This window comes from Rhea americana, unplaced genomic scaffold (genome assembly GCF_003343005.1).
Source record: "Rhea americana isolate MKP2758 unplaced genomic scaffold, rheAme1 scaffold_32, whole genome shotgun sequence".
Lineage (NCBI taxonomy): Eukaryota > Metazoa > Chordata > Aves > Rheiformes > Rheidae > Rhea > Rhea americana.
Window position 1 is genome coordinate 182055 of NW_028186446.1, and position 13312 is coordinate 195366.

The 13312-nt window shown below is 39.4% G+C and overlaps 1 protein-coding gene across 1 annotated transcript in view; it reads left to right on the forward strand.

Annotated features, from left to right (window-relative positions):
• Window positions 1–13312, forward strand: part of ITGA8 (integrin subunit alpha 8) — a gene marked incomplete at its 5' end in the record, with an annotated part of 109725 nt that overhangs the window by 29421 nt on the left and 66992 nt on the right. The window contains 2 exons of the mRNA XM_085310559.1: window positions 412–617; window positions 2274–2465. Coding sequence (XP_085166685.1) covers window positions 412–617; window positions 2274–2465 — 398 coding nt within the window. The remainder of the gene's footprint in view (window positions 1–411; window positions 618–2273; window positions 2466–13312) is intronic.

Consider the following 13312-nt stretch of genomic DNA (forward strand, 5'->3'; position numbering starts at 1 on the left):
TTCCAGTAACAAGTCAACTCTGAGTTAAATTGCTGACCCCTGGATTGTTAACTGCAAAATGTAGCATTTCAGTGTCTTTTGTTGGCATTTTGAAATACAAGGAATTCTATTTAAGCATAATAAAAAACTTTTTCATTGTGATGGTGATCGAACAGTAGAAGGGATTGCCCAGAGTGGTTTTGGAGTCTCCCTCCTTGGAGATATTCAAAACCTGACTGGACATGGTCCTAGGCAGCCTGTTGTAGTTTTGAGCAGCGGGGTTAGCCTAGATGGTCTCCAGAGATGCCTTCCAGCCTCAACTGTGCTATGATTCTATGATCAATTCTCTACTTCCTGTTTAACAAATAAACAAGCTATGTATTGATTACATTCATTTTCTTAATTACACTCTCTTTTGTTTGACTGTTCCAGTTTAGATGATATTTTAGTTGGGGCCCCTCTCTTCATGGAAAGAGAATTTGAGAGCAAACCTAAAGAAGTTGGGCAAGTTTATCTATACCTTCAAGAAAGTGCTTTCTTATTTCGAGATGCGCAAATTCTGACTGGCACTGAAGTGTTTGGGAGATTTGGCAGTGCAATCACACATCTTGGAGATCTCAATCAGGATGGATATAATGGTAATCTTTCCATGTGTAACATTAAAATTAAGAATAGCTGAATGGTGCATAATGGGATCTTTTTTCAAATGGCACCATGCAACAAAGCATTTATATCAGTAAACTGCAATTTAGGAAGAATTCAGGAGCCTAAGTCAAGAAAGCAGTCCAGCAAAACTGTCTAACTTGTATAATTGTCTGAGGTAGCCTGGATGCCTCGAGCACCTAGAGTTAGGCTCCTGGGCATGGCCAGTAGCACCCCAGTCTTTTCTGAATGCATTTCTTGACTTCCTGTTTCCAAGATGCTAGAGGTCTGTAAATCAGGCATCTCTGCATCTAAAATGCTAAAGAGTTTTTTTGTGGAAGAGTTATTTTGCACAGCAACCTTAAAGATACCTTGCTCACTGAGGAAAAATCAGTGGACGGAGCTCCTACTTAGCGTAAGGGCTCTTTTTCAAAGTGCTCTAGCCATTAGACTCAAGGGCAAAGTGGCCAGTTTATGACTCCTATGCTGGCATAAATCATCGGAGGAGCTATAGGACTGTACTGGGTCCAGGGTGCACAAAAATCTGTATCCTATCTTGTGGAAAGAACCTAGCAGGTTGAAGCTACTGCGAGTTCCCTCCCTGGGTTGTCCTGGAGCCCAGCTGGAYCTCACAGTGGAGAGTTCTCGTTTCCCACCTCTGAACAATGGCTGGTGCCCTCAGCTTCTGCAGGTAGGGAAGATTGGTCTCCCAGTTCTTTAGCATTCTGGTAAGGAAGGGAGGAGATATTCTTGCTTTTTACCTTCACTGCTATAGAGAAGGCTGAGAAGGATCTAGAGCCAAGGTCTCCTACTTCATGAATGATGAAGTCAGCAATAAAGCTTGAGTGCCTCAGTGAAGGCAAGAATTCCAGACTCTGAAGTCAAGTGTAGTAAAAATGCCCACTTCAACTGGATGAGAACCTAAAAACTAGAGGTGTAGATACATATCCTCCTTTAACGTTTCCTGTTGGCTAGCTCTGCTATCATGGCTATTGAATCTCAATCTGAATACGTAATTCTCCCCACTTCCATACGTAGGCCCTGAAAAGAGCACTGTAAATTGCACTTCTTGGCACCATGTTTTTAAGTATTACAGTGTGCATTTGTATAATGCCTAAGGCTTCCTGTTGAATTCCCATTTCTTCTATTCGCCTTTCACAATGTTTGCTTGATATAGATGAAAACGTTGCATTCCATTGTTTGCATACTAAAGTGTTGGATGTTTGAGAGTATTTTTCCTCTATGTTTTTTGTCTGGAAAAAGAGCAAAACGGTATTTTTTTCTAACAGCTATTCTTTATTAATTAAGTGATAGAGGAAATTAGGGAAAATTTGTGCCTTTTTAAATAGTTAGAAGTAGGAGTAGCCATTCATTAAGTATCAATTTATTGAAGTTCATTAAATTCTCTGGAAATATGGCAGAAGAATCCAGTGTAGACTGGATATTTGTGAGCCTTTGTCATGCAAATTTGACATATAAAAGAGACTTAATATTTTTGTGTATTTGGCTTAAGACTAGAAACGTTAAAGAAGTACAGAAAGTCATAGTTCTGGGATATGTATAGCAGAAGCCATTTATATCTGTTTTCCTGCAGGGACTTCTTACTTTATTTTAATTGTGTCCATTCCTTTTATTCTTTTATTATGCTACAGACATTGCTATCGGTGCACCATTTGCAGGAGAAGACAGAAGAGGTAAAGTGCTCATTTACAACGGATATAGTGATGGGTTAAATACTAACCCTTCCCAGGTTCTCAATGGGGCCTGGGCCTCACAGTCCATGCCTTCGGGATTTGGCTTCACTCTAAGAGGAGACTCAGATGTAGACAAGAATGATTACCCAGGTAAGATTTTTTCATGAGAAAGAGAATTCCATATTTCAGTTCTCTGGAAAATGCATCATGCCTAAGCTTCTCCTTTTGGGAGGCAGAGGTCAATTTAAAGAATAGACATATTTTTGGATAGTTGCAGCTTACTTCCCCAAGAGTTAAAATCAGACAAAACAAATACTCCCTTTCCTGTGAAAAGACATGATCAGAAATGCAAGAAAGGTCTTAAATAGTTTCATTAACATAAAACATGTGAAGTTTGCAATAAAAAGCTTAACCCTTTCCCCCCTTTCAAAAATTGAATGCTCTCAGCTTATTGAACTTGTAACGTCTCCTTCATCCTGACATTCTTTCTTAATTAAAAACATGTTGTGTTATAGAAGAAGGGATTGACTTTGTTTTGTTGCTAAGTTGTTTTCTTAAAACTTTGGTTTTGGAAGAGACACTGGGCTATATATAGGTTCTTAATCGCTTTGATCTCCTTACAAAAAAAAACACAAAGAATACAAAGACATTGCTTAAAGTCAGAGATTTCATTCGGACCTTTCCATGTTTTTTTATTTTCATTCTGCTGTATGGACTCTTCCTTTTCAGGTTAGCTTTGATTCTTCCTTATTAGTGTACCTGAAATCTGTTCAAATTTATCAAGTTTGTAAAATTTCTTGTGAGTTTTGTTGTGGAGGAGGGTTTTGCAGATTTTGTTTGTTTGTTTGTTTAAGAGAAGTGTTCCTAGCATTATACCCTGTCTGAATGTTTAAGATATTTTAAATGTGATTGTATTAACTCTCTGTGCTCTAGAAGCAAATCTGTTCTGTTTCTCTTTGTCAGAATTCAGAAGCCTAACAAGAGTGTGCAATGGAACATCGTGGCTTTTTATTGTGAGAGGTTGATCCACAGTAGAATCCTAGTAGTCTGTGTTTCATAACTCACTATGAAATCGCTTTTGTTAGCTTGTTTTCTTTTGAGGCTAGTTGTTCTTGAACGTTTCAGTCTTCACTTCTTGTTTCAGAAGTGAAAGTAGTCATTTTCAAAGGAACAAGAAGTGGGATCCCTTTTGTCTTTGTGTTGGACTGTAAAAGCTTGAAAGAGGTTTCTTCTTTAAAAAAATAGTAAGAGAGTTTCTGGGGAGGTGTGTTTGCAGTAGAAGTTAAGGTCATGCCAAACAGAAAAGCTGACTGYGCAGAAGTTAAGTGAGGTAGTCACAAGATTGAAGTGAGAGCATCTTTAGCATTTGAGAAAAGAAAGGACTTTCAGACACTGTTTTGACCTTTTGTTTGCATTTTGTTGATGGTGCTATTAATAGTCTCTCATTGTCCATGACTAATGAGGTTCTTTTTGACAAAGGAGCTCTTTAATAAAGTTTTAAACATTCTCTAAAGTACCTCTGAGGCCCCCCAGCAAAACCAAAGAAAACAGGATATTACATTCCTGACATTTCCAAGATTGAAAGATAGAAAGAGGCAAAGGAGAGATCCTTTCAGGTTGTCTTTGAGCCAGATTGGTAAAGATGAAGAATAAAAGTCTAATTAATATATTAAAATACTTTTTATGGAATATCTTTTAAACTTATTAATGAAGATTTTGAGTGACAGACCTGGGTGTCTCTATATGTGCACTGACTGCTGTAGTCAGTTCAATTGAGAGATTTACTGTATTTATCCTGCTTGTCATTCTTGGCTCCATTTTGCATCCTAATTTAAGAATTTTGCACTGTGATATCAGCTTACTGTGTGCTGAAAGGGGGTTGATTTGGTCTTAATTATTTTAAAGCAGTAACTGCATTTATCGTAATGAGTTTTTTTCTCAGTCCCTCGGTTGAATACCTGGAAGAGCAGTCTAGAGCACTAGTGTCTCTAGTCACTAGCATCTCACATTCTCTAGAGCCTGTCAGAAAATGGCAGAACAAAAAGTCTTAATCAGCCACCTCTTCGTTACTCCACAAAGATTTGAGGCACCAAAATAAAGTTGTAAAAATAGTGCAACCTTGGCACAATGTTAGCACAACAATGGAATACCTTCCTATGGGAAAAAGAAGGAAAGAAGGGAAAGAATACAGGGAAATGTCCAGGGCAAACACATGAGGCAGTCAAGTAATCCTTCTTGTGTCAAAAAGCTTTTCTTCTCCACCTCCTKACAGAAATCCTAAAGGACAGCCCTTGTACAAAGGGGAAAGGAGGGGTAGAACTAGGAAGGAACAGGAAGGAAGTTTTATTTTAGATGTTAGCTGGGAGGTATTTGCTGATTAGAAGGTCTAGGAAACTACTCTCTGTAATTCATTGCTTCCCAAACGGCTGGTCATGACTGTGGTTCAGGGAGGGTTGTGCAAGATTAGGAAAAAAATCTCAACATTTTTCAGTTAAGCTTTTTCACATGTGTATTATGAAAATTACAAAATTTTAAGAAGTAAATATAAATTTAAGAAAATTTATTATTAAATTTGTTGGTTTTAAACCCTTTTATAAACAGAAAAAAAATTATGTTGACTAATCACTCTCAGAATTTCAGTTTCCTGGAGACTGAGAAAAAAATGCCATCTGTAATGACTGGCTGTAGGTGTAAACACACTTTGCCATAATCTGTCTTTGCTGAGCCCAGGAACCAGTGCTCTTAGTGCAGCAAGTGACTGAGTTACAAGTTAGGAAATTAAGTTCCTAAAAAGTGAGATTGAGCCACAGTCAAATTTTTCTCCTGTGGGAGAAGGGTTAAAGCCTGTCTTGCTTAGAGGTTCAAGTCAGGCTGGAATTCACCTAATTGTCTCCTGGAGAAGAACAGCCCATCTCATTTGATACAGGAAGTGATATCTTTCTCTCTTCATCCAATGCCAGTATAAGCTCAGGAACAGAGAGGGAAATAGGGAGCAGGCAAAGGCTGCCAAACACTCAGTGCTGTTGAAAACCCCCCAGCTTTCCTGGGGGTAGAGTGGCTTTTCCTTCCCCCTCTGCCTGCAACTCCTGGCCAGTAGAGGGAAAAAGGCCAGCTCCTGCTTCCTGGTCTTATTCCTAGATAAGGCATAGAAAGACCTCCTTGTCCCTCCTGGGTAAAAAGAGCTGAGTGAGGGAAGCTGTATAACTAATACATCAGAAAAAATTATCAGGGATGCATTTAACTGCAGCATGGTGGAGTGGGCAGGGAAGAACATAATACAACCATACTGATAAGATCGAAAATCTATCTAGCACCATAACCTGTCTCCAACCACAGCTGATGGACATCCAGAGAAAAGTACAGGTGTGGTAATTCCCAGAGTATTCACCTGTCTCTAACCCTCTGGAAGAGCAAGTTGTCCCTGAGTACGGGTGGCATTTAAAATTTAATATATCTTGGTAGACTTTTCTTCCATTAATTTGGCCAATCAGTTTTTGAACCCACCTAAAATTCTAGCACCCACAAAAATCTGTGGCAAAGGGCTTCATGGACCTAACTACATGTTTTGTGAAGAAGGAACTCTTTTCACTGCATTTTGTTCAAGTCTTGATCTTTTCACTTTATGTGGTTTCTTTGAATGTGCCCTCCTTCTTACACTGAAAGGACGTTAAACAATGGTTCCTAATACTCCTTCTCCAGTCCCCTTTTACTTTACAGATCTCTGACATATTCCCTCCCTCAGCTGAATGTCCTAGGAATCCTGTGGAAGGAATCCTAATTTACTTATTTGTTCCTTATGCAGAGGCAAATGGCATTCCAATCATGCTGCAGTGGAGCATGCATTTTTAAATAGCAAGCAACTGGTGGTAGTGTTTAAAGTGTCATTTGTGTCTGGCTAAAGCATTGCCTTTCATAGATACTTTACCATTGAACCATGTTTCCACCTCATCAAAAAACCTGAATCTTCCTTACAGAAGAGAGAACTGAAAGTTGTACCTGACAAAATAATAGTGCCAAATCTTTTTCATCAGTATCAGTGATTATGCTTTTACAAGAAAATAAGGTAAACCAGGAACTGTGGTCTGGCCTTGGGGCCATGTAGCACAGCATAGCTCACCATGACCCAGTGAAACCCTCCTGGTAGAGTACTAATTTGCACAGATGAAATTCAGATCAGAGTCTGTGCTAACAGTGTAATAATCTGGACAGTAACAACACAGTTCTCAAGCCCATACTCTGGCTCTATTTAGTTCACTCATGCAGCTTTTCACTGCACAAAGCACAGGATACAGACGGCTAAGTGGCCATTTAGTCAATGTATCTAAAAGTCAAACTTTCTCTAGTAGTTTCAGCATACAGATAGAGCTGCTTTTCTTGCTCATTAGCAATCCTATTAGTGTAATGACCATCTGTTCTCAGCTGCCCTGACCTAGATGTTATCTATGTAACAGTAACAGACCTCTACTCTCAGCATTGTGAAAATACAGGGATTTGTCTAATTTTTCAACAAGGAAGATGTTTTATTGTTAAGCACAACCACTGGTATACATCTCCACAGATTTCCAGGGAAGCACTTCTGTAAGTTCTGTGGTATTCCCAGACACTCCAGATAACATGGGCCAAGAACTACTCCTTTATCAACACGGATCTGAGTGATAATACACTACTCTGTGCTTTGCAGGCTCTATCGCTTTGAAAGCAATGAGAAACTCTCAACACTGGAAAGCACCAGAGGCAGAATGGTACGCTGGTCATCCTGACAGCCATGTCACTAGAGATGTGCAACCTCTCTTCTTTTCATCTCCAGCCCCAATAAAGTGCTGTGCCTCACTTAGCAGAAGAACCGCAATGCCGGACAGTGGTGGTGGCGGCAACAAAGAGATAGGGTTAGTCCTTGCTTACTGGTCATGCAAGAGTAAGGCAGAAGCTGACCAAACTTTATAGTCAGATTATACCAGTGAGATGGAGGCAGTAAGAGGAAGGCAGATAAGCATGTCTGTCAGATAGATCTAATGCAGCAAGTCCTACTCTTGCTTCTCAGTGTGATTATTCAGGAAGATAAACGGAATGTGCAGCTCTCCCAGTTTAAGCACAACATTGACAGGCTTTGTACCATATTGTCTGAGATATCCAAGATCTCTCCAATATGCACCTAGGATTTGAAAGACAAGACCAGTTAATCCCTTTAAGCTCTATTTAAAACAGTAAATTAAATATGCCTGTGACTGTTCTCTGATTCTGAACTGTCACAGAACTGTCCACTATTTAAACTCACTTTCTTGCCCAAACAAGGTGGCAACATGCATACTGCCTTTAGGAAAGGGTGCCTGTTTAATGCTAACTCCTGACTATTTTTCGGAGACTGCGTTTTGGCAATAGCCAGCTGTGCGAGCGTCATTCTAGTGATACCAGCATAGACAGCGCAGATCTGGCGCACAGGCATGTTACCTGGCATTATTTACTTTAGTAGTAGTGACATAACCATAACATCATTCAACAGGTGACTCATTTCTAGTCTGCATTCAGGAGGGTGTTTGCTGGACAGATGCCAAGCGGCAGAGGGCACCTTTCATGAGCTGTACATTGCTCAGCTGTTATAGTAATTAATGATAGCTATTCTATTTTTCTCTCTATTTTTCTATTAATTTATTTGTGCAGATTTTCTTTGGTGACTGAGATGCCTTTATTCTTTTCCCACCTTGTGCTCTTGCATCTTATGAAACAAACCTGAAAAAGTAAATAAGTCAAAAACATACAGAGAAAGTGGTATGAGGCTTAATGCTGTACTTCTAGAATAAGAGACCACAACATACATTCAGGAGGCATATTTTTTGACTGAAAGATCTTAATTTCACTTCTTTTCGGCAAATTGTGTTCTAGGAGGGAATATTAGAAAACCTCGCTTATGGTGCCGTATATCAAGTAAATATTGACTTAGTTGCAGTTACTCTGGATTGACAGCAATGTTAAAAAAACATTTTTTAGTGAATGGGGTGAATGAGGATGAAAAAGAGGGAAACTTTTGCTTTTTTCATTATTTTCTATGCAAATACAGTGACAATCCATAGAAATTGTGTGTGCTGCACTTTCTAGTGGTGGTGTTAGGGTTAGGACATGGCAAAGCAGCACTTTGCTATGCTTGAGGCTGCACCACAGAGGCCCATAACCCTGGGAGTCCATCTAGCCCTAGCAGTCTGTGCAACTGCAGTTTCTCAGGGTTTGCCTAGGAGCTTCTGCAGTGTCTGCCTCAGCTCAATCTCCCTGCCTGTCCTCTATGCTGGAACATATGAGCAGCCTGATGATAGTTTTTGGCACAGCTTCCACTGCCCTCCGGATAAATCTGGGGCTTTAGGATCTCTTTTCTCCAACCTGACTGACTCTTGTTTGTGTTGTCAAGAGACCTTGACGGGAGCAGGGAATAAGGTCTCATCTTAGGTTTGCATTTTGAAATGTAGTTTATTTTATTTATGATTTTATTTATCCTTTTTTAATAATGTAATTCAATTTTGACAGTAACAAAAGAAAACCATAAATGTGTTTGATAGGAAAGATTCTTTTTTTTTCGCTTCTAGGCATCTGTTCAAGGCTGGTCCCCACTGAGTGCTTGGGATCTGTGATTATGTAGGTGATGGTGCTGTACTTCCAGCTGGTTCATCTATCCATGTGGGGCTCAGGCATTTGGAGGCTGTACCATTTCCACCCCCACATTTCACCATATGTTCAGTCACTTGATGGCTGATTATAGCTGAGCAAATAGTTTATAATGAATAACTTATTCAGCTCATTAAGTTTGCTTTCTTCTTGTGGCATATCCTTTGGCAGACTGGTTTCTTCAAATACATTTGTCAGCCAGAATTATTTAACCAGTTTCTTTTAGCAACATACAACAACATTCTGAGCAATGCTGTGGTTGAATTTACTATTCAAAGGCAGTTGATTAGTTAGTTAGTTAATTGCTCAAATAAATAATGCAGTATTGTTTCTGTTTCTTGCCTGCTTAGACACTTGTGTAAGTCTTCCCTATTAACTTAGAGAATCACCCTGGGGTCTGTGCTGCTGAAAGTTCATCTTAAATGTATCCCAGTTTTAATGGACCTAGCTCTGTWGGCCTATTCTTTTGGTTATTCTTTTAGTCAAGCCTTTGTCAGTGCAGGGAAATGGATAAAAACATCTTTGGGTCTCCTTATTCTGGGCTCAGTTATTATCTTAAGAGTAACACATAGTTAATATAAACAAATGGCTCTAGATACATTTTAAAAAGGAAACGATTGTGACAAGTCCTCTGAACTTCAGTAATCCAGTCTAATCTTATTAAAATAGGAGTATTTAACAGCTCCATCTGCTAAGTACGTTAACTCAAACAGCAGGAAGAAAACCCTTACGTTTCTTTCTGAGACGCAAGTGTTCTTAAGCATTCATAATTTTTTGGAGAGCAGTAGACAGTGTGCCAACAGTATCACAGAACTGTAATCTAATGATGATTAAATTATGAAGTTGGTCCAAGGGATTTGTGGAAGACAAAAAAGATCAAATCAATCTCTGATGCAAACTGTTGAGTGTGGGAGCCAAAACAAGGGTGAAGATTTTGCTAGCAAATGCGGCAAAGCTGAAGTGTTTCTACCAGTTCAGTATGTTTTAGCATGAATAGTCAATGAAAAATGAAGTGACAAGCCAAGAATCTCCTGCAAATATGTTCATTTTATGGCAAATTAGTGTTATCTATTTAATTTACAGATATGCTTTTCTAAAATTCTTTGAGATATTTAATASAATTCACAGTATTATACCCTGTGGAGTATAAGAATAAAGCAGTTAATCCCAATAAATAGGGATTCACTGAAGTGATAGAACATTAACTGCCCCCTCTGGATTTGTTTGTAGTAAAATAGAGTGAATAGCAACATTGTGTTGGAAAAGGGGCTCATTCAGACAAAAGGAGAGTGTTGAAATGAATTAGCCTTAGTTGTATTAACAGACTTGCTGCCAGAATTGTTGAAAAATGGAGAAGAATCAAGGCTGTTGTGAATGGTAGGTTTAGAAAAAAGTAATCATGGTGTTTGTCTGTAGATATCAACTAAAATTTTTGAATGATGTTGGCCGAACGGGATAATCCTGTATTCTTTTCATTATGGTCAAGGCTGTAGTAATGGCCCCTTAAGGGAACTTTTGTTCCAGACCAGACCTTTCCAGCTGGGATTTGGGAATTTAGGGCTCTGTGAAATCAGCAGAAGACAGAAAGAGAAACCTAATCATGGACCTTCTTGGCACCAGATCAGCTGAGGGAAGCAAGGAAAGAGGCCCACAAAGATTTTTAACAGGGTTTCCAGTTATTCAATTTTCTCATTCTCTCCTTTATGAAGTTTCCATGAGCACCTGTACTCAGATAGGACTCTAATTGTTTTCCAGTWACTATTTATACTATGCCACTAAACTTACTGATAGCATAAAGCGGTGTTTAAAACTGTCGGCGAATCATTCTGAGCCCCTAACGCGAACATTTTCATGCCTGTATCCTGATAGATAGAGGTGTGGTGGTGAAGATGACTCAGATGTCTATTGTTTCATGTTTTGAATTTCTTGCAAGTGAAGTTTGTGCCAAGTACGTAGTTCTCCATTGGGAGATTGAAATAATTTGTAGCTCGGATTAATAAATGAGTGTCTCTTGGTGAGACTGGAGATAGGCCTGAGTGACCCCAGTTGTCCTGACTTCTTCTAGAACTTTGTTCATCTACCTACTTCCTCCAGCTGGTTGGAAACTCAGGCCTTCAGCATCATAGTAAGTTTTTGTCCTTTAGCACACAGCCTTTCAGGTCTGCCACAGCCACAGGGAAGAAGGGACAGGTAGAGAGACAAGCTTACAAAGCCCAATGTGCCTTTCAGTGCCATCCATTACTGCTCTTTCCTTAACTACTTATGTTTTTATCTCAAAAGATGGATTTTCTTCACCAGGTAGCATCTTTATCTGCAAGAAAAACAAGGCTTTCCTTTGGAGCAAAATAAAGATTGTTCAGGGAAATAAGTAGATTGTTTCACTTGCACAGTACCCCTTGACTCCACACATACCAAAGACACTTGTCTCATGATTAAGCTCTGTGAACTCCACCAGCTGGGATTTTAGTAATGTCCACGAGAAGTTTTTCCATGCACACAACCCTCAAGCTGTGTAGAGGTGAAAGTTGAAAATTCCTTCAGAGTTGTTTCATGCCTGTTTCCTTAGTTATTGCACAGTGTTGTTGTGAGCCCCACAGTTCACTTTTTCTATGACAGCAATGAGACAGAACCAACCTGCTACTGCCACCCTGCTGCCACTGGCCCTTTTTGCAGCCCTGTGCTTCTCTGAAGGATAGCAGCTGGCAGAGGATGATCTCTGTGAGATAGCCTAGCAGAGTGGTCGTTTGCTCTAATATGGGAAGAGGAGGTCCCTCATCCTCCTGAAAACATGTGTGAAATGAAGTGAATAAGAAGTGAAGAAGATCTGTGATTTAGAAACTTCTCTCTTTTTCTCTCTGCCTTTATATATACATATTTTTAATCAAAACTTGAAAGTAAACCCTGACAAATGCAATTGTGCAGTCAGAGGTTCTTGTATGCAAATGATTTTCTTCAGGCTCTGTTTGGAAGGGTTACGGATAGTTAGTTGAGCTGGCTTTTTTGCTATGGAATTCCAAGTTCCTTGTCAAACTGTTATTTTTCAGCTAGTGACCTTTGCATTAGTGATATTGCATGTTTAGCAAAAACAAGCAGTGAGTAAAGACAACTTCTCCCTATTTCAAGGAAAGGAAAAGTTGCCAAACCAGATAATTTAGACATCTCATGCATTTTTTCATGGAAATGATTAATAGCTTTTCCTCTGCAGAACACACAGTAAATTCAAAACTTCTGCTTATAGATGTCTCTGATTTGATGCAAATTCAGATATCATGGATATCCATCTATGTCAAAAATAGATTTTTTTCTAGTGACAGTACAGGATTTGGACCCCACAGGACAATGAAAGAAAGCACAATATTACTGTTCTGTAGCAGAACAAGTAAAAGCAGAGCATAACCCTAATGGATCTTCCAGTGAATATTCTCTCTGAACATTTAATGCACTGGTCCTTATTTTAGAGTTTACGTATCACCACTGTATATAAGTATGTTTTATTGTTTGCATATTCATTGTTGAGCCTTCTTTTTCTACTTAATAATTTCACAAGCTCTTTAGCTCAAGAGTAAGCATAGTCTAGAGCAGAGAATAAAGGACATGTCATGGATCAAGACCAGAGCAGTGTGAAAGCAGTTCCCACTGCCAGTATGTGCTCATATGCTCACGTACGCCTGTGTGATGTTGTCCTGATTGAATGTCCTCAGCCTTTTTACTGTGGCTCCAAGCCTGGCTGAGGTGACAGTGCAGAAAGAAAGACTGCTCATGCAAAAAGTGTTTCTGTGGCTAGAGTTTGTCATTGCTCCCCTAGACCCATTGCCCTCTGTTTTCAAACAGGCTGGATTCTGTCCCAAAGAAGCCATCATTTAACCCTTAAACGGAAGTACAGCAGTCTCTCCCCTTGAATATTAGAGTGGGGCTGCCAAAATAGTGGGAACGTGACTCCACAGAGCTCTAGGTATTCAAATTAAGGGTTCGTTTACACTATAGACACTAACTATCTCACAGAGTCTTTAGCTTCAAATTCAAACAGGCTACATATTATCAAGCTCCCTTGTGCTCATGAGGGGTTAGTGATTTAATTTTAGTGAAAGATTGGGTTATGAAATCATCACAAATCAGGGTCTGGATTAAGTCCTGGATATATGCCTGTTTTGTGTCAGCCATAACCTAGCCCAGTACTGAATCCTTTCAGGTTATCTAGTCCCAGTATGAAACAGAACATATCCTAAACTGGTCTGTTGTAGAGCTCATAATGAACATCCAGCCAGGAAGAACAGATCTAGTGGAAATCCTTCCATCTTGTCTTTCATTGTGTGTTTATAACACAATGCTTCTCTTTCCATTTTCTT